General features: G+C 40.2%; 3 protein-coding genes across 4 annotated transcripts in view; 2 read left to right on the forward strand and 1 right to left on the reverse strand.

Annotated features, from left to right (window-relative positions):
* Positions 1-503: 503 nt before the first annotated feature.
* On the reverse strand, positions 504-8,569 carry idh3b (isocitrate dehydrogenase (NAD(+)) 3 non-catalytic subunit beta). 2 transcript variants are annotated; one of them, XM_058091132.2, is made up of 11 exons: positions 8,457-8,569; positions 7,720-7,893; positions 7,195-7,315; positions 7,075-7,135; positions 6,872-7,004; positions 6,596-6,729; positions 6,070-6,172; positions 4,900-5,046; positions 4,118-4,212; positions 3,493-3,553; positions 504-849 (listed from the first exon to the last, which is right to left on the reverse strand). In XM_058091132.2, exons 1-11 carry the CDS (start codon positions 8,496-8,498, stop codon positions 772-774), a joined length of 1,149 nt encoding a protein of 382 aa, XP_057947115.2. In that variant the 5' UTR covers positions 8,499-8,569; the 3' UTR covers positions 504-771. The 2 variants fall into 2 exon arrangements, with proteins under 2 accessions (XP_057947115.2, XP_057947108.2); XM_058091125.2 differs by lacking the exon at positions 504-849 and adding an exon at positions 1,302-1,769.
* Positions 8,570-9,900: 1,331 nt separating this feature from the next.
* On the forward strand, positions 9,901-20,156 carry wdr1 (WD repeat domain 1). Its single transcript, XM_058091566.2, has 15 exons — positions 9,901-10,065; positions 11,767-11,888; positions 12,034-12,124; positions 12,198-12,345; positions 13,356-13,536; positions 13,705-13,782; positions 13,917-13,997; positions 14,326-14,559; positions 15,936-16,023; positions 16,260-16,416; positions 17,469-17,556; positions 17,667-17,777; positions 18,105-18,278; positions 18,361-18,505; positions 19,124-20,156. Exons 1-15 carry the CDS (start codon positions 10,050-10,052, stop codon positions 19,228-19,230), a joined length of 1,821 nt encoding a protein of 606 aa, XP_057947549.2. The 5' UTR covers positions 9,901-10,049; the 3' UTR covers positions 19,231-20,156.
* Positions 20,157-24,866: 4,710 nt separating this feature from the next.
* Positions 24,867-27,163, forward strand: part of slc2a9l2 (solute carrier family 2 member 9, like 2) — an 81,899-nt gene continuing 79,602 nt past the window's right edge. Inside the window, exon 1 of the mRNA XM_058072016.2 lies at positions 24,867-25,085. The gene's annotated coding sequence lies outside the window, so the exon portion shown is untranslated. The remainder of the gene's footprint in view (positions 25,086-27,163) is intronic.

A 27,163-nucleotide genomic window follows, 5' to 3' on the forward strand; every position in this document is an offset into this window, starting at 1 on the left:
GGCCACCATTAAATGCACACAAGTACACACAATCCACACTGCAAAACCGCTGCAATAATAATAATTATTATATTATTAATTAGCCTATTATTATTACTATCATCATTATTCTTCTACTACGAATAGTAGCAGGCTAGTATTAGCCTGCTTTTGTCCTATTATATAAAATTTGTCAAATTTTTTGTAAAAAAAAATCAATAAATCAATAAAAAATATCAAATTATTTAGGGGGTCTTAAGAACATTTTAGGGGGACTGGAGCCCCCCTAAAATAGGCCTAATGATGCCACTGAAGCAACATTTTGCAGAACATTTTGTCGCCTCTGCTCTATAACAGTCACAGTTTCCTCTTCTACACATATTTCTGACTCATTTCCAAGCTATCTGATGTATTTCTATGAGGACCCTGAATGCCTCATGCCATGAATGGGGTGTGTGCTTCAAATGACACTCAATACTGAACTGCAGTGTTCATCTATTTACAGCTATGAAGGAACTTTCACACAAGATGTTATATCTCGTTTTTATTACTCATTTATTATAAATAAAGAGACTATAGAACAATACAGATAGATAATTTGAAATGTTTAAGACCTCATATTACCACTGCTGACTACACATATGTTTTTTTTTTTTTTAGATATGACAGTGGTGCGTTTCTAATGTTTTATCATTGACAATGGCGTTGAAGTGGCTGCTTTGTGCAAGTGATGAGGTAAACAGGAAGCAAATGAATACGCCTGTGTATTCATTCTGCAGCTGCAGACAATGATTAGGCTGCCAGGTTAGCAATGACAGCCCGGGTGAACTCGTCACTCGTAGCGTAGCCCCCAAGGTCTCCGGTGCGCACCTGTTGCAAACATAAGGCCAGACAGTGTGTTACTACATGCACAGCTGCTGCGGCACATGTCTGAATACAGTACAGTGTCATGGCCGACAAGATAGAGACTACTAGTAGTTTATGGGAGATTTCTTCCTTAATTTACTTTTGTATACGTTTGTAGATGTAGACCCAGCTATATCACATGCATCTGCAATTAGTACAAAATCAACACTATACAAACAAAATATTAATACAGAACCAAATCACATGTGAGCTTTAAGATATAATAGTTTTTAATTCAAACCTTGCATGGATGAAAATAAAAATCCAGTCTGTGTAACAAATCCATTCATTTAGCATGCATGCATGCAGCAAAGGCAATCTGCTCTACTTTAAATACGTATATAAAACAATTGGAGTGGCCCAGATTTGGTTCTTTTTATTTGATTCATCAATGTTCATGTTACAGATTTTTATTAAAAAAGGTGGACATTGCCATACAGTGTCTCATAGCAAAAAATTTTCAAAAGCTTCTTTGAGTGAAGTTCCAAGTAGAGCAGGGTTGTACTGTCAAAACAAGGCACCAAATGTGTCATGATAAAACTCTCAAGAGGATTAAAAAAAAAAAAAAGACAAAACAAAGTGTAAACTGACTTTCACACAACATTCACAGTTAGAGTGATGAATAGTGGAGGTCCATCTTTTTGGTAGTATATTAACGTGTACAAACATGAGCACTGCTGTATATGTAGTTTTAGTAAAGCCAGTATAAAACCCATTCCACTGGTCCGACTGTCAACAAATAATCCTGTTAAAGAAAACATCAGCGAAGCCGTATAAAAACGGGGCCACGCATCTTAGCAAAAGGGTCGGTGTCGCAGGTTATCCACAACAGCACGCACAAAGTCGCCCGTGGTCGAGTAACCGCCAAGGTCTCGTGTCCGTACCTGGGACGTGCACAGACACACACACACATTTACACTCACATCCGCATACAGAGAGGGGTATCAGGGAAAAGGGGAAGGGCACCTTTTCCACTGTACAGTACCAACAAGGCTCAGCTTTATGCAGCTACAGCTGTCCCTCGCCACATCACATGTCAAATTTCACTGGAGACCGTGGTGCGTCATGCAGCCGTGTCCATAACGGATGCAAAGTCGCTTCCATCCATGTATCCTCCGATGCGGTCACAAATGAGCGACATATTTGATATTAGTTAGACACACTTGGAAACCTTGTTGACCCAATTCAAGAAAGTCTTACTAGTGGTGTGTCGGTCATGAACGAACGGGTCAAAAAAAAAATTGTTCTTTTTTTGTGAACGGAACGAACGAGGTCATCTAAAATACCCGTTTAGTCCTCAAGGGGGGGTCCTCCACACTGGGGGCTGTGTCGGGTCTGCTGAGGGGGTGTCATCCTTGGGTCCCTTCGACCCGGCCGCTGGGGGTTCCTCCCTTGGATGTGGGGGGCCCGGGTGCTGGTCCCCCGATGGCATGACCTGCGGCTCCTCCCAGTGTGGACGGCCCCAAAGGTGGCATTTCCTTGATCCTTAGTGCCATGCCATGTCTCCCTACTGTGTGTGATTGTGTGATTGTGTGTGTGTGGGTGTGTCTAGTATGGAGGGGGGAGGGAGGGGCTTTCTTAGTATTTGTTTTTCCTTTTAATTGTGGTAATTGGTTTTAATTCTGTAAAGCACTCAAAGTTGATTTGATTTGATTGAGTCCGTTCAGTTGCAAATCCTTTGTTTTGATTGGCTGGAGAGTCAGTTCACCATTCGGGTTGGACTATATCCGTGCTTGCATGTCTTATCCGTACCGTCATGCCCAGCTCTGTGGGTGGGTGGGGTAATCTGACAGTAAGACCGAGAAATTGACCGACACTGTCTGTGACCTCGTTCATTCTGTTCACAAAAAAATAACTAATTCTTTTGACTCGTTCGTTCATGACCGACACACCACTAGTCATCACGTGTTGTAGTGCTGTTGAGTCGGAGCGAACGTGAACGTGAGTAAACAGACTGACTCGACATGGCTAACCGGGTCGTCTATGCACAAGGGGAGATCACAGGCTAACAACCAATTGACCAAAATGAACGGATCTTTTTACTGAATGAACGGTTTTGCCCACCACTAACTCTTACCATCTAGTAAACAATACAGCGAGTAGAGCCATGGCTAGCTGATTAGGTACCATACAGTGGAAAAAGAGACACCACTGGACCACAAAATTCATTCCACTTTCAACTGACGTCTCAGAAGCTAAGAATGACATTCACACCATTGCCACGCCATCTCCCGGAGACGCCACAGCCTCAAAAGCACACAACGACTACCCGAGCAACAAGCTTGAACAGTTTGAACATTTCTGAGGTGCCATCTGGCAAGCAAGGTTTGAACCATTAGTGTCTGTTAGAGGCGGCCCGGAACAGAAGAACAAGAAACAAAAATGTGAGAAGATCTCAACAAGTCCTAATGCAGACAGAACGAATGAGGGAAAAGGTTGCCAAGATGAGGAGCCAAAAGAACCGCCGAGGACAGTGCCAGTTTGTGTTTTGCATGTCTGGTGTTTTGTTAATGGAACTGTCAATGTCATGCAGCTTGTGTTTCCACATTCTGAAACCGAAGACGGCAGGGGCGTGCATGCAGCAGAATGTAGATTATGCACCCTTACCTTGCCCTGTTTGATGACCCTCTTGACAGCATCGGACACCATTTGGGAGTGATAGTCCAGACTGCGACACAAAGAGGTTACAATGACAACATGGCTATAGCCGTCTGTTGCACAAGACAGGCACGCACTTGAGGTTGCTCTCCATGGTTTGAGTGGTACTATGGGCAGAGAATGAGGATCAGGGGCTGAAAGGTATTTGCTTTTTATTTTCATTTAAAAAAAAAAATGCCTGATCAAATATGCCAAATGCAATCAAATTAACCAACATCCATAAAAATGCTAACGATGGAATTAATTGTAGGCCACCAACCTACTGAGTAAAATCTCACACTTTTTATGCTAACATCATCCGGTCAGATCATATTATGGGACATACCCACCATAAATATACAGTAATGTAATTAACAGATGTCCGTGAAGTAGCCTGACTATGTAAATTATTAATGGCCACCTACTATTTTTCTCTTATCTACTTGCCATATTTTCTCACGCCATCTGTTGGTTGTTTTTTTTCCTGCAAAGCAACCATATGTGCTACCGGGATACACAGGTGTGATGTAAACACTGATCAGGGTATATACTGTGATGTACTTCTTACTCCCAACGCTTTAGCACGACAACTTACTTGAGGTGCCGGAGCATGTTGGCAGCACTCAGCAGCATAGCTGTGGGATTAGCAATGTTCCTGCCTACCGCCTGTGCAAAAGGATGGCGAGCACCCTAAAAGAGAGCATGAAGGTGAACACGTATATTCATGAAGGTGTTCTTAAAAGGAGATTTTTTTGACAAAGTTGTATGACATCAACATCAGCAGTGTAAGTGCATCAAAGGCGACTTAGACACCACTTCATCCTGTGAGTAGAGCTCTGGTAAGATTTTGGTGATGAGGAGCCTAGTTGGGGTTGGTGGTGCTACTCTAGTAAAGAATATGTGTTTAAAAAATCAGACCTCACAATCGCCGTGTTAATTTCTCTGCCATAATATAAATGCATGCCATTGCCTGCCTATTGTTGTGCAGTCATAAGTCATAATGTCTTCATCTCCTGTGATACGACAGGAGAGAAAATAACAAAATGCGGTTTGTTTGTTTTTTTTTCAAGGAGGCAATTTTGTGACGCAAATGTATTACTCATTTTTTAACGCATATTGTTTTGAAAAGCCAAACTCTTTACTAAAGTGGCCCCACCAACTAACCACATCTACATGTACATTCCTCATCACTGAAACCGGGACTGCTGATGGGAATGTCATACAACTTCATGTCTAAATATTCAACATATCCCTTTAATAGCAGTGATCAATAGTAATATTACCCTGAGGCGCAGAGTAAGGGACCAGAAACAAGAGTGTATGAATGAGAAACCAAATTTGAAACAAACAGCAAGAAGAGTAAAAATGGAAAGTTACCGTCTCAAAGACTGCGTATTCTGCGCTGTAACTCTCCCCGGGAACAACGCCCGCCCCTCCCACGAGCCCGGCTGCCAGATTATCGATTATGTTGCCGTACAGGTTGGGCATTACCAGCACGTCAAACTGGTACGGGTTCTGGACCAACTGCAGCAGGAGAAGGCACAGAAAAAAGGATAAGTGAATTAGAAATTAGTAAATTTTAGTACATTCAGTTGATAAACTGCATATGAAAAACTATCACAGTTTTAAAAAAATATATTAGTTAATAATAAATCCTGCTAGACGCAGGTATTAAAAAAGGGAGCGCTCTGATTCGCTGAGAGCTTATCACTCCACGTGCGCACAGACTGCTGTGGGAACTCCAAAAAAGCGAATGCAACGAAAAGTACAAGCGTAATTCATTGTCACAATGTGTGCAGAGCACAAAAAAATGAGTAAATGTCTGCATATGTAATATTATACACTGGTCACTAGGTGTCAGTAAAGTTACTGCAGTGGTTCTCTAATGTCTGTCTTGCCTCCAACTGGGGCACCAACATGCATTTGGTGTATAAATCAATTTTTACAGGTCTGCACTAATATTGAAAATCCTTCTTAGCTCTCACGGCTCCCGACCGGTGAGACACACAAGCACAACAGACATGATCGCCGAAACAACAGGCTTTCATTGCATGTTTGAATGATCTCATAAACAGGCACAATAACACAAGCTACTGTTGCGACCGTTGCCCAGGCCATGCTAAAACTCAACTCTGAACCAAAGCCATCACTTCTTAATCACCCCCTAGCGCCGGAAGACATCTATAACAACACACGTGTACAAGTCTTATTTACGTCTGGCATGGCTTATTTTCTGTTATTAGGTCGACTATTTTGGATAACACAAGTGTAAAGGTGACTATAGGGGTGTTATTTCAAGTCCAGAAGGCTCTAATAATGTAAAAAAAAAAGCTTTTCTACAAAAATATTCAATTTATAAATAAGGAGCACGATATGGAACCAATTAACTGCGATAAGCAGATAAGATTAACTCTGATTACCTTACTGTGGAAACGTTCAAACCATAGAATCAAAATTTAAACATTTCCAAGATTTCCATTTCCAATGGGATCCCTGATTAAAAGCAAGTCTGTTGGAATAAAGTCAGTTTGAAAGGTGCATATTTACCTGCATGCAACAGTTATCGATGATTATGTTCTCATATTTGATTTTTGGGTACAGTTGAGCCACTTCCGCACAGCTCTGCAGAAAAAGGCCATCACCTAATTTCCTGTAATGACACAAATATGAGATTAGAACAAAGCCTTGCTCTGATCTAAATAAACATCATTTTAAAGATGCAGTCTCTTCCTTGCCTCCAAAGTACGACGACCATCACAGGCTGGCTAGCTTATGTTACTGTTTCAGAGGACAAACCGTTTCAAAAGAAGGGCTTTATTCTTCACAATTACGAGTTAAACTGAACGAGTTTTGTCTTTTGGCCCAAAAACTCACTCATTCACATCTCATGCACATACACATGGTCTGAGAGAGGCTCACGTCACCCTCTATGCATCCTCTAAGCAGGAAAAGGCTAGTAAGTTTGAATGCTAGTGACCCTCATTGCAGTACCTAACCATGACAGACAAAACCTTTAAATTTGAGGAGACGTACATGCCTAAAAAATATATACATAGCAGAAAGGCTTTCTCACATGATATTGGCTTTATGAACAGCCGTGACCTTGTTCCGCCCCTTCTTAGTGGCATAATCGAAGGCAAACTTGGCAATACGTCTTGACTTCTCTCTGGTGATGATTTTCAGACATTCAATCACACCGGTCACACTCTGAAAAGCAAAAACAAATTCATTTACGTAAGCTGCTAAGTGGTGGGAATGTGAAGTCTAGATCTCCCTAAGATGTTTAAAAAATAGTGTATTTCACCCCACACAGTTTACTTTCATTGTCAGCTATTAAAATATTGTTTACCTCATGCTCCAGAGAGCTGTACTCCCCCTCTGTCTGTTCCCGAATAATGACCAGGTCCAGGTTGTTGTGACGTGTGCTGTAGCCTGGTAGGCTATTCACATGAACCACATTGGCAAACAGGTCCAGTTTTCGCCTGGGGAAAAGAACACAGCAGAACATGAGTTAAAATAATGAAATAAAAACAATAAGAATATGCCAAGTACCTTAGTCTCATTTCATAAGACGCCAACTCCCCCTTGAACTCCATGGGTGTGTGGATCTTTCCTAAAAAATAAAATTTAATTACTTTATTTCCTTTTAAAAGAAAATACCTTTCAAAATACCTTTCATTGCTACTTTGTTGTTCTTCATAGAGGTCAACACTTGCTCCAGTTTTTCCTCGCTGGCCATGTTCTGCACTTCACTCAAATGGAACTCCTCAAATTCCACAGGAACATCTCCTGCCTATGGATGGAATGGATGGTGGCAAAAAACAGTGTAAAAACAGCATATTTTAGTAAAATCAGGTGGTAAATGTGGTAAATTTATTAGAAATAAAGTCATACATTTAACCACAATAAAGTGGTAAATGTACATGTCATGGGTGTCAGAGGAAAAACCTTCTGCTCGCCCCCTCCACAGGAGTCCCAACTTTTCACTCTCAAATTCATGCATGATGGCAGGTCTGTACTAACACTCAAAGTCCGCCCTGCCTGACAGTTCACCGTGCCACCTACCCCATTATTTCAGAAGCACATTATGAGTTTATTCTCCTAAAAAAATAATAATAATTATCAATGTGGCCCAAATATTCCATCATGAATAACGGAGAAGATAATATACATACAGGTCAGTTTACTGAAACATACCTTGAACACATCCTTGACCGCGGACATTAACTCGGGTCCAACTCCATCCCCTGGAACCATTGTGACCTTAAAGGTTGCATCTGCACGAGCGGGTGGAGTTTCTGACCCCAATCGACCTGCAGAAACGCTCAGAGGTCGAGAGGCAAGCTGGTGCCACTGAGGGCCGCTCAGACCCTGGAAACAGTCAGACAGGAGAACACATTTAGGATTAGATCATGAGGTTTGGAATAATTAGGACAGCGTTTTGTATAAATAAGTATTGAGATTTCAATACCGTTATGTTGAACAGAAGCACAAATGTATTAATTTGCATTTTTTAAGTGCCAGTTAAGATAAACACCGGGGATCCTTCTACACTCCTCTGAATGACAGCTCCTAATCTGTTCTTGCATATTTCTCGGCCGTTAGCCGACATGCTGTAGATAAGTTACAATGCAGTTATGGGCATAACGGTTGGTGTAGATTAACTGACCCCTTTAAGGTAAAACCTTACATAAACTAGACTTAGAGCTACAATTATCTGCTGACAACCTTGTAATTTGTCCAATTTTTACCAGAGAAAACCATTTTAGGAAGCAAATCTTCACAATAACAGAGTACCTAAAGGAGGCTACGAAACTGTTAGCATTCTTCTGGGACACCGAAAACAAAAATATGATAATTATAAATTTTCAGCAACAGTTCTTAAACATTTAAATGTACTCTGCGGAAATTAATTTGAGAATAAATGCACTCACCTTGATCAATGTTACCAAGCTACCTCTCATGACAGCCGCCATTGTCACAGAGAGGCAGTCTCTTCTTCTCTGACTGTAACTGTGATGAACCAACAGCAGCGCCACCAAGTGGTCAAAATATGTACATACGTACAGTACAGTTGCTACTGATGACGAAACAAAGTATATATCACAAAATGTATTTTTTGCTCAGAAACAACCCACACTTCTATATATCTGCAAATTAAACGCATTTAATTCAGATGAAATGTTTCCTTACCTTACTCCCTGAAGTTAAAATGATAACTTTTGACTGTCTTATGCATCTTTAAGGTGTTATTTTGTAAACGAAGGGCCCAAAAATACAAGATGAGGCCACAGTGTTCATACTGTATATACAACCATGTCTGGATGTGTATTAGTGTAACAGTATCTGTGTAACATTATACAGTATTTACGTGGCAGTGACTCATCCCTTGACACAGACCCAGCCTAAATCAGGGTCAGGAGATTCCCAGTTCTATTTCAGGCTAATGACAGTGCGTTGGAACACAGGTTGATTTCATTGTCATATACGGAAGGGTCAGACTGAAGAACTGAAGGTTTAGTTTTGGGGGTTTGAGTATAGCCGTACTATGTTGACACCATAGGAGACATGCTAGTCTGCTTCCTGAGCACTGTAGGTGCATGTGGCACGAGACCACCCCGCCCCTTCACTCTGACGTCACTCCTGTCTGCAAGCTGACAAATGTGAATTGGTTCTTTGTGTGGCAAAATGCATCAGTAACAAAATAGAGTGAAAATGTTTACTTCCCCTCAGTGGTCAAAAGTAGTACAGTGAATTAAGGTCATGTCAAAGGAACAATTGGGATATAGAGTGGTCTCAAGTGGTGGCTAACAGTGGCTAACAAGAAAAAACAGTAGAAAAAAGCAAGCAACAATAAGCCATTTCATAACATTACAGAGATGTTATAACTTTAAGATGGCGCTCTTTTCCGCAATCCACTTCCCCGTGATTTGTTTTGTAATTTCATGTTATCAGCACTGTGGAAGTAGGTCATGCATATTAATTTGTTCGCAAATCACCATGCATTTCGAATTGTACACAAATTGTATACAAATCTAAGACTACTCTATATAGGTGCACACAATAAAATAAAAATGTGTTACAACCATGGAAAATGTTAACATACACTGTACATATATTGCAGTATATTGCTAACTATTAATTAAATTAACAATTGTAATAATTTACATATTTACATTGGTGTATTTATTAATATAAATCAATAAAACTATGCTATTGATAGCTCTAACTGACGCATTGTTAAATATTGTGCATTTTAGGTCAAATTGAGTGGGGTGGGGCTCAGAGTCTGCAGCCTGTAAGACCAGTTTCGGGCTAAAATGATCCCATGTTGTATGCTGCCTGTAGGGTGGATGACAATGAAGGCGTAGTATGGGAGTTTACCATATATGGACAAAGCCAAGCCGAGTGGCAGCTCTACCTGCTTCCGTGTTTGTACGACCCGGGAGCGCTCGTCTGGGGTGCTGCTGTCTCAACAATTTCCTTCATTTCTACGTGAAACGTTAAGCAAGTGACCAACAGCGACAATGCCGCATGAGCTGAGTGAGTATGTTTGTTGTGTCGACTGAGAGAAAATTCAGTCAAAATCTCAGGCGATATTATTCATCAGCTCGAGCCAGTCAGCTGGTTAGCATGAAGCTTGCTAAGCTAGCCTCGCCCACAGCTGAATTGATGATTTTGACATTTCACCCTTACTCTTAAAAATGCTACAAAATCCACACATCTTCAGTGTATTCACCGGGTTTATTGTGCATTATCAGGGTATTCGGGGGTTAAGATTGTTGAGACCCAGCTTGAACTCGAGTGGTTAGCTCGCTGTTTAATGAGCTAGCTTCTGTCACGGTATGGTGTGTTAATGTGCTCACGCGTTGTTATGACATGCTCAGACAGGCTGTCTGACAGACGTGATCGCCCACGGAGGAACTTCCTCAAGGAAACCACACCTTTGGGTGCTTCGTTGCCTCCGTTTTAACAGCAACACATTATGTAATGGTTCCCTATAAAACTATTTTGTGCGCAAATCCTAAGAAATGGACACTATTGTGGCCGATGAGGAAGTTGACGTGTACTGCTATCGTTTTTGTGTACCTCCAAAGTATAATAAATATGGGTTTTGGATCTGCAGTTATACCCTCATTTAGTTAGTATTTGTAAAAATACATACATCATTTACCTATTTCTGTTTGGTACTACTGTGATAATACAGGCCACAGTATTGTATATAGCACTCAATGCACAACCATTGTTACTAAGGGTGCCAGATTCAGACTAAAAGTAGTCGAACTAACATTAACCACACACAACTATAAATAACTACTTCAACTATTACGCCCTGTCTGTACAAAATTAAACCTTAAAGAGGCATAGGACAGTTAAAAGTGAGGATTTTAAGTACAACAAAGCATACTGGGAAACACACAATATGCTAATTTCACAGCTGCAATCTCTTCCAGATTATGTTTTTTATGTTGATATAAAACACTGCAGCTTTTGCTTGGATGTTGTTTAGATGATGATGATGATGATGATGATGATGATGAGGAGGAGGCGGCGGTCGGTCAACAATAACTTTATTGAAACAAACAACCATGGACTCTGTTTCCCAGTGCCTTTTCCTGGCTCATCCAATCAGCAGTTGGGACATAATTCTGGCTTAAAAAATCGGAAAGTAGAAAATGTATCCGCTTGTGCTTGTGCAGAGGAGAACTTCAGTACTTCATTACTTCTTCAGTACTTAAATAAGTCGCGAAGAACTGTTTTCCTATGCACAAGCGGATACATTTTCCAATTTCGGGGTCTGAGAAATTTATCTTCAGCCATCTTAGACTATTGTCAGAAATAAAGTTAGTTTCTCTCTTTTTCTGTTCTCTAGTAATCAGCAGTAGAACATACGGAAGTTTCAGCAAATATCAGTTCCCAACAAAAAAGGAGAGGAAAAACAGCTCAAATATAGTATTTAGCCAAAAGAGATGCATGCCAAGCTCTTGATGAAATGCACTTAAAAATGACACCAAACATAATCTCCTCTATTGTGTAGTTACATCATCGGGTTGAAAAATACGTATGAATATATGTTTCAAAGTGAATGAGTGAAAGGGATTGTTGCTAAGAGGCGGAAATTAAAATTGTCAGATTAAACGAAAAAATAGTCAACTGATTAATCAGTTATTAAAAGAATTAGTTGCAGCCTCACCTGTAACTATAACTGCACCATAATGACATTTTTTCTGTGTTTTTTTTCAGTACGTGTGTTCGCCAGCCTCCCTCAGATGGAAAGAGGCGTTTCCAAAGTGATTGGTGGCGATCCCAAAGGCAACAACTTCCTCTATACCAATGGAAAATGTGTCATCATCAGGAACATCAAGGTAATGATTTCAAAAAGATTTATCAGTTTACCTTGAAAGAAAATCGATATAGACATGACTGTACCCATTCAGAACCAAGCACTTTTAGATGTACTTGGGAATAATATGCATGTGTAATTTGAACACACTTTTTTTTCCTTTAAAGAACCCTGCAATAGCAGATATTTACACCGAACATGCCCATGCGGTAACTGTTGCCAAGTATGCCCCCAGTGGATTCTACATTGCATCTGGAGGTAACCAATCCATAAGTGAAATCACTGTTCCCTACTGCGTCTACATATTTTATAAACATAATTATTTGTTTAGATGTATCAGGAAAGATTCGTATCTGGGACACCACCCAGAAAGAACATCTACTCAAGTATGAATACACTCCCATCTCGGGCACGATCAAGGACATTTCTTGGACAGAGGACAGCAAGAGGATGGCCGTTGTTGGCGATGGACGAGAAAAGTAAGGCTTTTCTTTTGAAACGTGTTAGGGCTGTTAGCGTCATTTTGTTGTTGATGTCTTTATGATTATCAATGATTTTCATGGATAAGGAGTAATATCAGCGAAACAAATCTGAGCAATTTTTGAAAGTGCACAAAAATAAATTAATTTTTTAAAGGTTTATTTTCTGTTATATCTACTGTATTTGGTAATGCCAATGTTTTGTAATTTTATGTCTGAAGGGCGGCGGCACGGTGGTCTAGTGGTTAGCGTGTAGACCTCACAGCTAGGAGGACCAGGGCTCGATTCCACCCTGGGCCATCTCTGTGTGGAGTTTGCATGTTCTCCCCGTGCATGCGTGGGTTTTCTCCGGGTACTCCGGTTTCCTCCCACATTCCAAAAACATGCTAGGTTAATTGGTGACTCCAAATTGTCCATAGGTATGAATGTGAGTGTGAATGGTTGTTTGTCTATATGTGCCCTGTGATTGGCTGGCCACCAGTCCAGGGTGTACCCCGCCTCTCGCCCGAAGACAGCTGGGATAGGCTCCAGCACCCCCGCAACCCTCGTGAGGAAAAAGCGGTAGAAAATGAATGAATGTCTGAAGGGCTCTAAATAATATTGAACTGTATTATGAAGTTTGTAAACGGGTTTTCTATGCTGTAACTATGAAAATATTCCATTTATAAATAAGGAACCTGCTTATTGTATTTTGAGATAATTTGAGATTATTGTATTAATAACACATCAAAACATGTGCCATTTGCCATTGTATGCAAACCAAGGACATATTTTTGATGTTAACCAAAAAAACATGTTAACCAGGGCACACTGTATAAATGTTCCTTTATCCCCCACATTCATTCATTCATTCATTCTCGAGCGCTTATCCTCACGTGCGGGGTGCTGGAGCCTATTCACACTGGACCGGTCGCCAGCCAATCACACGGCACATATAGACAAACAACCATTCTCACTCACATTCATACCTATGGATATTATACACAAATATGTTTTATTTCTTCCTGAAGGTTTGGGGCGGTGTTCCTGTGGGACACTGGCGCTTCCGTAGGAGAGGTTTCTGGCCACTCCAAATATATCAACAGCGTAGACATTCGCCCGAAGCGGCCCTACCGCCTGGCCACCGGCAGTGATGACACCTCTGGTTCTTTCTATGAGGGACCTCCCTTCAGGTTTAAGTGCACGCTACGTGTGAGTTAAGATCTTGTTATGTTGTCACATCCCGACATTCCCAAATCAGACACGATACAGGAGCTGTCGGTGTTCAGTTTTGATGGAGGCTGTCATAGCAGTATACTGTGTATGCGTTTGAACCACAGCATGCCGAGAGTTTACAAATTGCATATCTTCTACTGACAGGATCACTGCCAGTTTGTCAACTGTGTTCGTTTCTCTCCTGATGGAAGTCGCTTTGCCACGGCTGGAGCTGATGGCCAGGTAAGCATACTCCTGATGGGACATTTGCATGACCTCAACAAAACCATGACTTATTATCACATCACATTATGATGTAATGATAATGAATGTAAACCTTTCTAATGAATTATTATAACTGAATTTCATTTACTCAGATTTTTGTCTATGATGGAGGCAATGGTGAGCGTGTCTGCGCCCTTGGAGAGGAAAAGGCTCACAAAGGAGGAGTCTATGCTGTAAGTTGGGTCCATCTCACTTATATACATATAACATATATATTTTTTATGTTAGCATAGTCCAAACTGCACTTTTTTATATCCTGAAGAGACATTTTGTTTCCTCAAATCACTTGATGTGTCAAAAATTCAAGTAAGTTCATCACATGAGCCTGTTGTGAGGTGGTCCTGAAGGATTAAGTAAATAGTATCAATATTGGACTATCGGGAGAGACCTACTTTGAAGGTCAACACATGGTACGCCACTGGCAATGGTCGAAAAGTTATCTATAGTGAATTGAAGTTCTAAGATGTCACCTTATCACCCTTCTTTTCTTTTGCCGCCCAGCTAAGCTGGAGTCCGGACAGCTCCCAGCTGATATCTGCCTCAGGGGACAAAACTGTCAAACTCTGGGATGTTGGTGCAGGTACTGCGGTCACCACCTTCAATATGGGCAAGGATGTAACGGACCAGCAGCTGGGCTGTCTGTGGCAGAACGAACACCTCCTCAGCATCTCCCTGTCAGGCTACATTAACTACTTGGACAAGAACAACCCTAATCGGCCCATACGCACCATCAAGGTCAGAACAACTGAAACTGCACTCTTTACAATTTGCTTCAAATGTGTAAACTTGATAAGTGAGAGAAGCATTTAAAATTGGCACATCTGGATACCTCACAGGGGAGGGCGGGGTCCTAATTTTATGTCTTTGTAAGCTTTGTATAAAATCACACTAAAGAGTCAATGCTGGTCATGCACCCTTACCATGTTGCCTCTGATTTTATTTTTTTTTTTGACAAATCCACCACATTTATTAAACTTTTAATGCTAGGAGTCCACTGGGCCGGCACCGGTTTGCGCCAATGATTATGTAATTGGTGTGTAGTGGCTCGCTTTAGCGCCAAATTAATGTTTGCTCTGCATGTTGCAATTATTCGGCGACACAAGTGAGCTATTATGTGCCAATCACATAATCTTTGGCGCAAACTGGCACCAACTGGCGCTGGCCCAGTGGACTCATTGACGCAACTTGGCTCGCGCCATTACATTCCAGTGGATTCCAATAGACGGATTGCTTGCGACATTTGGTTCCACTTGGATTGCATCAAGCAATCAGCGCGACGGAGATTTTAAACATTTTGAAATTTTCTTGCCGCCAAACTAAATTTTTGCCGCCGTTATGGTCCACCACGAGCCAGTTGGCAGGCAGTTTGAGCCACTGCAAGCCACTAGGCACCTTATTGGCGACACTAGGCGCCGGAGCAAATTGCATTGGCACAAACTGGCATCAACTGGCGCCGGCCCAGTTGACTCATTGGCGCAACTTGGCTCGCACCATTACATTCCAGTGGATTCCAATAGACTGATTGTATGCAACATTTGGTTCCACTTGGATTGCATCAATCGATGCGACAAAGATTTTAAACATTTTGAAATGTTCTTGCCACCAAACTAAATTTTTGCCACCGTTACGGGCCATCACGAGCCAGTTGGGAGGCAGTTTGAGCCACTGCAAGCCACAAGGCACCTTATTGGCGACACTAGGCGCCAGAGCAAATTACATTGGCACCAACTGGAGCCGGCCCAGTTGACTCTTAACATTAAAGCAACAAAGTTTGACCCCTTCACCTGGATTGATGTGAGATTTTGTACACAGCTTTTAGGGGTCGGTAAAATTTGTGCAATATTTGTTGAAAAACTTGGCCACCATCAAGCAAAACATCTTTGCACAGATTTGAATTAGCAACTAGTTGTTCATTCATTCATTCAGTCATTGAATTTATATATAATGAAGTTATGTCTTTCAAAAACATTTTGAGCACAACCAATAGAAGCACCACAATTTTTTTGTTGTAAAAAAATGAGGACACTGGAAACAGAACTTCTTCGGAGGCAAGCAAATTGTTCTTACATGGCTGAGATTACAAGAAAACCTCTTGTCCTTTTACTTCACAGGGCCACAGCAAATCCATCCAGTGTGTTACAGTTCACAGGAGTGATGGACGACCAGTCATCTACTCTGGGAGTCATGATGGACACATCAATATCCTCCATGATCTGTTTCAAAAGGTTACACTAAATGTACATTACACACTCAACGAAGACTATGGTTGGTGTGTTTCTTTAGGACCGTGAAGGTGCAGGAGTCTAGCATCACAACATTTGTAGAAAAGGTCAATATGTTTGGCATTTTGGGGTCGAAGTACCCACAATCTGTCTTGTTTCCCAGCAACATTACATCGACAGTATGTCGTCACATTCCCTTAACATTCTCCTCACATTACTGGGATGCAGAAACTGGTGAGAACGATTGTTTCTCAGGGAAGGGCCACAGCAACCTGGTGAGCCAAATGGTGGTCAATGACAGTGAAGAGCTGGCCACGTGCAGCATGGATGACACGGCGCGCTACACAAACGTCAACAAGAAGGATTACAGGTATGGTTTATTTGCATAGTTAAGTTAAGTTAAGTCACTGCTTGAAATGACACAAGCCAATGTGTGTGTATAGTGAAAGTTAGTTTTATCAGGTGTGAATCTATTATGGGATATAATACATATAGTATATTGTACACAGAGTAGTGAAAAAATTAATGGTCACATACATTTGCCCCTTGCTATTTATAGTTCAAACATTGTTCCCTCACTGTGTTGCTTTTCTCAAAAAAGTAATAATAATACATTTTATTTGTATAGCGCTTTTCAAAATACTCAAAAACAAGTAAACAGTGTAAAAGATACGTTGAAATACAACATTAATTTGTTTATACACAGTTAAAACATGAGTAAAAGCGGGTAAATAAATTATTGTAAGTAAATAAATGTTTGCTGTCTTGTGGTTGACTATGGAATATTAAAAAAAAAAAAAATAAGTGGCATAGAAAATGGATGGATTGAGGTTGTATGTAGTCTGGTCACTAGGTGTCAGTAATATTACATTACACTACATAGTGAAAAAAGTTCTCCAATTGGAAGTGGTACATTTTTGGATACTTTCTTCCTTCTTCCCAGTGCTCTTTGAAACCCTTTTTAAAATTTAGAATAAACAAATTGGTGGCTAACTAGTTAGCTTGGTAGCATGTTATGTCCATGCAGGGATCCCATAGCCTGGACATTACAGTTGCGGAATGTAGTGTAAACAAAAAGTGTAACTATGACTATAGTAGTGTTATTACATGCATTGAGGGCTTTAATAATGGAAAAATTGAATTTCGGTCATCATAGAGCAGAGAAAACCCAACTACAAAAAATATACCATTTATTAATATTTAGTCATACTTTGTGGAAATTCACTTATCACTGTTGGGGTGTGGAGTATCATAAAACATTTTGAGTATGCCAGTTGGGCTATAATGTCGTCTACCGCTATGTATGTGTATTTTATTTCTATTATATTTTTAGATATTCTAAGAAGTCCAAACATATATGCACTTTCAAAGTATAAATATTTCTAGCATATACTGTAAATAACCAGAAATATTGGTTTTCAGTGGCTCTGATGTGGTGAAAATGGATTCCCAGCCGAAAAGCATCTCTGCAGCAGCAGGAGGCCTGTCGCTGGTTGTCTGCATTGGGCAGGTAATCCTTTTGCTTTAATAAACGGTTGCATAGACAAAGTAGGATGACTTCTCCTTTATAAGAATGGAACTTATGCTAATGTATTTAGCATGTTTTCTTGCTTTTCACAGGTTGTCTTAATGAAGGATAAACGAAAAGTCTTCACACTAGATAACCTTGGCTATGAACCTGAAGTTGGGGCTCTCAACCCTTCAGGCTGCACTGCCGCTGTGGGAGGAGCAGTAAGTGGACACCGAAGAATCGAGATTGTTTTCGTAACCTTAATTCACAAGAACACATTATCAGCAATACTTAGCGATCTGTTTAAGTAGCCATCAATCCAGTAACCACAGACGGTAAATTGAACATGAAGTGATGCAAATGGAATCACATAGACAGGAAAAATTACAACAGTGACCATTTGTGACGATTGTCAACAGCTGGTAGCGTAGTTCATTATTGGTAGTAAAACGCCCCATCGGTGCTGCTTAGTCACTGTTGTGTTTGCCAGGGAGCACAAGCCATCACATATTTCATTGCTCCTTTCTTCTGTCTTGCTCTCTCCTCAGGATGGTACAATCCGTCTGTACTCGGTCCAGAGCGGCACTCTGAAGGATGAGGGTAAAACCATACAGGTTAAAGGGGCCGTCACAGCTATGGCTTACTCCAACGACGGAGCCTATTTGGCTGTCATCGATGAGAAGAAAGTGGCCACAGCCTTTAATGTGGCAGACGGCTACTCGGTAATTTCTCATCTGGTGTTGTCTTAATCGTTGTTAAAATTATAATTTAAGGGTCTTTTTTTTTTTTTCCCTCCCCCTCAAGGTCAAAAATGAGTTTTATGGACACCATGCAAAACCAGTGACCTTGGCGTGGTCCCCTGATAATGACCACTTTGCAACTGGAGGCATGGACATGATGGTTTATATCTGGACTGTTAGTGATGCAGACAAGCGGATGAAGCTGTCAGGTAGGCCGTTCGGACGGATGCATACAGTATATACTCATAAACAATCGAAATCAAAGTGACACAACAAAAGCTCAAGCCAATCACAACACCAGTCACTTAGTCAAGCAATACTAAATTAATCAATCATGGCACCATTGGCGCAATCAAACATAAAATACGACTGGTGTGAGCATTTTAGTGAAAAACTTGTCAATACACTGGAAATTGTTCAATATAACAGTCAAAGAACAAAGAACACTAAAGCCATCGCACAGCAACTTAACACCTATAATAAATGAGAACCAAGATGAGTTTAAACAAAGTAATTATAGTTTTCCAATGGTACATTGCATGTTATTAAAGCATTTCACTGGAGTACAAGCGGCATAAAAAATGGACGGCTGGATGCTGCTGCAATGCTGCTTCTGTCCTCCTGAGTGAGCCCAGCAGGAGGCTGACGTCATTGCAGCGCTGGCACCAATGAATACCTTGCTCAGACACAATGCATTATGAGAAAACTTAAAAATACTTGTCTTTTTTCATTTTGTATTGATACTTAATAGTATATTTGTTACGATGCTCGGCCCAGTTTGACTTTTTAAGTTCTACTGACAAGCCTTTTTTATGTGATGTCTGCAGACTGTCACAGGTTGCACCATGTTAGCGGCCTGGCCTGGACCGACGAGAACACTCTGGTCACCACCTCCCATGATGCCAGCATCAAGCAGTGGACTATTACATACTAAGCAGCAGGCGGACAATCCAATCCACTTTATTCATATACCACATTTTATAAACACTGTTTCCAAAGTGCTGCACAAAATAATAAACAATACGTAAACATACAAAATCAATGCAGTAAACATAATAAAAACACACATTTGAGACATTAAAACATTGGAAAGAACAGAAACAATAAATCAGAGAAGTAGTTAAAAGTTAACAGTAATAACTAAGATAAGTAAGGCCGAGTTAAAAGGCAAAAAATAAAAGTGGGCTTTCCACAGTGGGAGCTGTTCTGAATGGGGGGAGTGTGTTCCATAACTTGGGGCAGATAACAGAAAAGACCCTGTCTCCCTTGGTCTTAAGTCTCGACTTGGGCACCAAGAGTTGGAACTGGCCTTCGGACCTCAATGACCGCGCTGGTGTGTAAATTTGGATGAGGTCTGAGATGCATTGAGGGACCAACCCATTCAACGCCTTTAAAAACAAACAGTAAAATATTAAAATTCTAAAACGAGCAGGCAACCGGTGCAAGGAGGCTAAAATCGGGGTCTTGGGCTTTGGGTACCAGTGTAATTAAAGCACTCATTGAGCTATAAAATGTTTTGAGCCAACCAGAACTTGACGTCACTTAAGCACTCGAGAAACAGGAAAAGCACCCACATCTCCATGGACAAGGACTACTGTAGATTTCCATATTTTTTTTTTTGTTGCACTAAATCGAAATGGTGTTTTTTTTGGTGTCTGTAAACATCTGAATTGTAAACGGTTATGGTAAAAAGACAAAAAAAAAAAAAAAATAGAAATGAAAGCAATCACAGAATTGTCTAATGAAATAAGCGAATTTTGCAGAGAGCGTGTTTTGGACCCGGCTCAACATTCCAAAAAGTATAATAACACTTGTCAGTGTTGTTTTAACACAATAAAGACATTTCATCTTTTGCTTACATTCCTGACATGCAATGTCCTCGGTATGGTTGCCTGCCGTGTTTTTCTTTTGAAAGGGGGTGGGGGTTTCACAGCACCATTCATAGAACTTCCTCTTGGACAACAGGACCATGTGGAACTGAGGGCTATTTTTTTTTTAACTTCCCTTGCCATCCATCCTCAAATGTTCTCTATGGGATTTAAATCAGGGGAACATGCGGAATGATCCAAAAGAGTGATATTATTTTCCCCGAAGAAGTATTGTGAACTGCAGTGTTGTCCTGTTGAAGAACCCACACAGTCATTAGGGATGCCCACTACAATATGTCAATGTAACCTTTCGCCGTTTGACGACCCTGCACCAACTGAAGCTTCAGTGTTCCGCTGAATGAAAAAGCACCCCGGATCATGATGGATCCCGTATCTTGTGGTTGGATCTTGTTGTCATGCCAGTGATGTTGGAAGCCATCTTGACCGTCAAGGTTACATTTATTCTCATCAGATAATAAAACGTTTCTCCACATGTGCGCGTTTAGGTGTACCTTATAGTGCAGGAAAATACAGTATTTATGAATTATGTAATTCAAAGAGCATTTTAATAATTTAAACCGTATTTATGAATCCTAATCAATCACATGGATTCAATTTCTGGTTTTAATTATGGTTTACATAAAACTATTTCTGTGCATTGTTTGGAGTCATGATATGCCGCTCTACTGGTCTTTCCGGAATCTCCACAACAACACACTGCCTCTCCCTGTGCACGCTTCGGCCATGTGGACTCTTGTACCTTGGCAACATCATGAATCATCACATGTTTCCTTGTAATGTGGATTGCATAGTAAAAGACCAAAACAACTCATCCACACACCACTGATTTATGTTAATTGTGAAAGGAAGGCTGGAAGGTCAACCGGGGACAAAACCTTCATCCCGGAAGGCCCGGAATCACCCTTTCTCAGCACCATCTCAGCATGTTTATGTCTAACTAACGGTGATTTATGATTTATGATTCAAGCTTTCTCAAGAAGAGAGATTATCTTGCCGAATCATGGCTATACGCTGAAGAACGTTTGCTTCTTATTTTGGCGTCCATATATCCCCCCTCGCAAGTGCCCACATGAATTGTGTTCCTTGTGTCCTGTTCTGGTTTATAGTCCTCTAGAGCTGCTGATTCCCGCTTGGAAATATCACTTCCTCCAACGTTTATCTTGGAATGAATCAACTGTATTTGTGTTAGTAATACCGCGAGTCTACCATGGGTCTGGCTTCAAGTTTCATAAGCACTGACAACACAACATGAGGTGTCCAAGCTGGTCTGTGGTATGTGATTGTGGTCGCCATGGCAACGACCGAGCTATTAGCCTGATTTTAAGCCAGTTCATCCTCATCGAATTCATTCATTTTGTACCGCTTATCCTCACAAGGGTCACGGGGGTGCTGGAGCCTATCCCAGCTGTCTTCGGGCAAGAGCCAATCAGAGGGCACATATAGACAAACAACCATTCACACTCACATTCATACCTATGGACAATTTGGAGTCGCCAATTAACCTAGCATGTTTTTGGAATGTGGGAGGAAACCGGAGTACCCGGAGAAAACCCACGCATGCACGGGGAGGACATGCAGACTCCACACAGATGGCCGAGGGTGGAATTGAACTCAGGTCTCCGAGCTGACAATGCACAAGATCATCATCAAAATGACTGATTTGTTCATGTAATGCTCGCACAACAATGAACAACTTTGTGTTTGTCTCCTTTATTTAGTGTTTTACTCCCTGCACTGTGCAGGCCTCATATAATGAGGCGTTCAAGTGCACTGTGTAATTCTAGCATTCTAACCAAACATGTTTTTGGAATATGGTAGGAAACCGGAGTACCCGGAGAAAACCCACGCATGCACGGGGAGAACATGCAAACTCCACACAGAGATGGCCGAGGGTGGAATTGAACTTTGGTCTACTAGCTGTGTGGCCTGCACGCTAAACACTCCCTCCAACGTGCAGCCACCCCTCCTTTATTTTTATAGGTAAATTAAATTAGCCTACTGGTTCTCATGTGATTATGGCATTCCTTGTGGCATGCCAGCAGTACTCTGGCTGTGGAAGCTGCAGGATTGAGGAATCTGGTGAGTTTTCCCAATATATCTTTCCATTTTAATGAGAAGGCTACTAAATGAAATTACGGTTATCCCTGCAATATGAAAGGTTCTCTGTGGTGACGACAAGCTCGTTGGCTTAAGCGGTAGAGTGGTCATCTCCCAACCTCAAGGTTGTGGATCTGATCCTCGGTGCCCCCTATTACTTTGTCCCACATCTTTGAGCAAGATGCTGAATTTCTTTTGCCATTTTAGCACAAAAAAAATTGTTATAAATTGATATTTCCTAATACAATAGTATTGCCGCCTACACAGAACATAACTCCTTGTTTCTAAAATCACAAATACTTAAACTTGCTAATATAGTTCATCTTCAAACAGCTAAAATAATGCATAAGGCTAAAAATAACCAATTACCTAAAAATGTCATCCAATACTTCTCTACAAGAGAGGAGAAATATGATCTCAGGGAAGAACTACATTTGAAACACTTCTATATATATTCTATATATCACTATATTGACACTTACTATGGTACCCATTATGTCATTGGATGGTCATATCACCTCGTACTTCGGTACGAGGTACATTAAAAAAAACAAACAAAAAAACAAAAACCTTAAACCAGAGGTCTCAAATTTGCGGCCCGCAGGCCAAATGCGGCCCACGGGACGCTAGTTTGAGGCCCCCCGCTTTGATATGAAAGTTTAATTTGTTTCATTTGTATTTTGATTTGCTTATTTATTTTTCCATCTTATTTTGTGTCGAAAAATAAAAAATTAACATGAAACGTTTATTTAATAATTTAATAATAAATAAAAATTAATTTGTTCATTTGTTTCATTTGTTTTTTGATTTGCTTATTTATTTTCACATCTTATTTTGTATCGAAAAATAAAAATTAACATTAAACATTATTTAATAATTTAATAAAAAATAATGTTTTATTAGAGCTTTTCCAAAGAACCAAAGCACTGAAAAAGTGGAGGGTATAGCAGAAGCATTGATGACTATTATATTATATATATATTTATTCATATTTAATATAATTAATATTGATTGTAATTGAGACCCCTGCCTTAAACTGTATTATGGAAAGCAGGAAGTGAACAAATGTAACAGTTACTGATTTTAAAAGTACCAGATGGAGGGGTAGGATTTAATAAGCTTTGCTTCTTCCTACTCCTTTTGGACATGTGGAACTGGGAACTGATTATGTGATGCATTCAATTGTAATCTGATGCATGTTCAAATGAAATAAAAGCATTACCATTACTAATAGTATAGATAAACAGTGCTCCAGATACAAGTGATGTCTCACTTTATTTCTCCTTTACAGAGAAACATATTGTAAACATTTTTAGACTTCTGAGCTGTAGAAAAGCAGTAAAATGTTCCTCTGGGTTCTACTTGGAAGGCAGGTTTCTGCAACTTTTTATTGTTGTACATTTTGCAATGTAGTAAGTTTGATTTTAAACGCAGCCGATGGCATATTCCATGAGGATCAGTGCCAACATTTTCAATGCACGCCTTTAGGAATGGAGTGTTTTTTTGGCAGCACATCAACATTGCACGCTAGCCACGTTGCACACATGGTAGAGGCATGTCTGTTCTGTTGGAGAAAGTACAGTATTTCATGGAATCCCACTGTGGGCTCACAATGAGAAATGTAATACTTGTGTTACCAAGGCTCCAAGCTTGGGAAAGGCTGTCTCTGGGGGGGGGTTCATTACTGTGCCGTATATCAGCTCAAAGAACCCACTTGTTATTGTTACTTTCAACCACATCTGTTTGGAAGTGTAGTAGAACTTCATGTGGTATTTGCACCTTTCTTTATGGTTGTACTTTAAATGTTGCACATTTGGTCATTTAAGAACACTAAAATAAAGCCAAGCGAGAATAAAGCAATCATTCATGAGAGGAAAAAACTGCCCCCAGGCGATAGCTCAGCTGCTACGTGTCCCACATAGCTGCACCAGCAGCAGAAACGCCCCTACTGTAGTTAACGTATTTTATCTTTTACTTGTAATTTACAGTAAATCAAGACATCTTATACAAAACTCCTATCAGTCAGCCAACACATCAGGACTCTTTTGTGGACATGCAAAAAGACAAAAAAAAAACCTCCATTGGAATATGGATGAGCAGAGACGGAATGCTCCAATATCTGATGGTAAGAGGAGGAGCATTGTTGCCTCGATCTACCTTTGATTATCTCAACCCTGTAAATGAAGAACAGAATACGATGAGTACATTCATCGGCGTAGCTGAAGTGATGCCTCAGCGGTTGTTTTACTACCTTGTTTATGAGAACATTATACTCTTTGCACAAAGCCTTTGTTTGTTCTTGGTTGTGATTTGCAAAAGAAATAACCACGGGAACGGTAATCTTTTCTTAGTGTTTTTGCAGCAAAGTAGCCTCCAGCATGTTTTTCCAACATGTGGCTCACAGATGGACATTTTTTCCCCCTTTATTCAGCATGAGCTTTGCTTCCTATATTTGGGAATACATGCACTCAAAATTTCTATTTCACTATTTGTAGTATTAACTCATAGTTAATAGTGATTCAAATAAATAAATGATACTTTTGGTTATGTAATGTACAATCCTGAAGGCTCAGTTGTGGTTTGATTTGCTGCCAATTTTCTATCCTGCCTATTATCCTGTCCACAGTGACGCTGAGTTGAATGAATGGGAAGGAACACTTTTTTTTTTTTTTTTCCCATGGAGGCTGGCAAAAATACAAGCGATAACCGTGGAAGTTAATAATTGCCGGAACATTGACAGAATCACAGCTTAAGGTGCTGGGCTAGTTAGTAGAACTCCTGCACGCATTGGACACGCACGTGGGTGAGTACTCCCCCAGTATAGAATTATTATTATTATTATTAGTAGTATTATTATTTATTCTTCTAATTTCTAATTTTTATATTTTGTACTGTCATACTGTCTTGCACTGAAAATGGAGCAATAAAGGGCATTCTGATTCTGATTCTGAAATGTAAATACGTGTAGGGTGTCTGTTTTCTATTTGTTTTCTCTTCATTGTCATAACCTTTTAGTACTTACATGTAGTGTAGTGCTTATCTTGACAAGTATTCAAACATGTACTGCAGTACTGTGCTCCACTAACTCCATAATTTATTTACCTTTTCTCAGCCTTTGGACATATACTAAGATAATTAGACTAATACAGGTACTAACAGTGGCATAAATACTTTGCCTTTATGTTAGTTTTTACTACAACAACACTTCACTTTGGAATATTCCGGGGTATATCTTACTGAGAACTGTGCAAACATGTATTAGAGTTTTTTTTAATGATAATTCTGTCAAAGACCTTTGCTCAGTACTGTACTGATAGTACTCATTATTTTGCATTTACTCTGAAATATCTGAACTTCGTTTAATTATGTTACTGGTAGCTTTAATTATTTTCTTAGCATAACAATAGGTTACCATTTGTGGCCTGAAGCTTGTTTTTTTAAGAAAATTTTGATATACAAATAATAATACAGTAAATCGTAGTGGCTACGCAATCTGATAACAGCTAAAAAAATTACAATTTTGATTTTTAAAATTAAAATTATTACTTATTTTTCATCAATTTTTCAGAAAAAAAGTTGGTAATAATTTATGTAATACAGGTAAAATGTACAGCATACATGCTCCAAATCTTTATATTTTTTATAATTAATAATTATAATTATACATCTTTATATTTTCACTGATAATGTTTTTTTTACTCTCTTTGGAGGTCCTTCAACGCCCCGGCAAAATATAAACTTGTTGATTTTGTCAAGCATTAAGCACGCTAGGAGACCCAAGTTCGATTCCACCCTAAGCCATCCCCGTGTGGAGTTTGCGTGTTCTCCCCGTGCATGCGTGGGTTTTCTCCGGGTACTCCGGTTTCCTCCCACATTCCAAAAACATGCTAGGTTAATTGGCGACTCCAAATTGTCCATAGGTATGAATGTGAGTGTGAATGGTTGTTTGTCTATATGTGCCCTGTGATTGGCTGGCCACCAGTCCAGGGTGTACCCCGGCCCATCCCACAAAGTCATCTGGGATAGGCTCCAGCATACCCGTGACCCTAGTGAGGATAAGTGGCATAGAAAATGTATGGATGATAATTATTAGAGCCCTGTATACATGAAATAACACCCCTATAGTCACTTTTATACTCCAGTTTTTCTTTGTTTATATCACATTGTGCAGGATATGGAATCCCTGCAGGGACAAAAGCAGAGCAAGATACCGAGCTAGCTAGTTAGTTTCTCCAATGTATTTATTGTAAACCTAAAAAAGTGTTTCAAAAGGAGTTGGAAGAACAAAAAAATAAAAATCCTATAATGTACCACTTCCACACAGAATGAGAGGAGAAATTATTCTGCAGAAATATTGTAAGGGTGTTTTCTTGCCAAAACTGGACCCGGTCTAGCTAGAGCCAAAAGCCTCCTTTCACATGTCAGGGCCAGACAAGAAACAAAAAAGAACCCGTCCTTCAGACATCAGAAATCAATACCTTGTGGACATAACCCAATGCACCGACAACCACAGTGTACACATTATGTAAGTCATGACACCTTCCGTTTTGCTCGGAGAGGTTATCTTTGAAAAACATCAGAGGTCATGCCTTGCTCTTGAACAGCAATAGCACTCCATCACTAAATAAAATCCACTATGTCTTATTGGTGTTTTCCAACTACTTAGCCACTTAATAGCTGAAACTGCCCAGAGGATACCTCTCTGTTTGCACATTTTCTCACTTGTTTGTCTCCTAAAAACATGTTACATGTGAGGTTGGAGACGAAAATTGAACATCACCTAGCTTGAACTGGAAAAGCAGTCGAAAATAGATGGATGGATTTTATAAAGCAAAGTGGACTGCTTGAATCGAACAACAGCTTCTGGCTCTACAGGCAAAA

The sequence above is a fragment of the Doryrhamphus excisus genome, linkage group LG11 (genome assembly GCF_037039965.1).
Source record: "Doryrhamphus excisus strain RoL-2023G ecotype Guam linkage group LG11, RoL_Dexc_Guam_v1.1, whole genome shotgun sequence".
Classification (NCBI taxonomy): Eukaryota; Metazoa; Chordata; class Actinopteri; order Syngnathiformes; family Syngnathidae; genus Doryrhamphus; species Doryrhamphus excisus.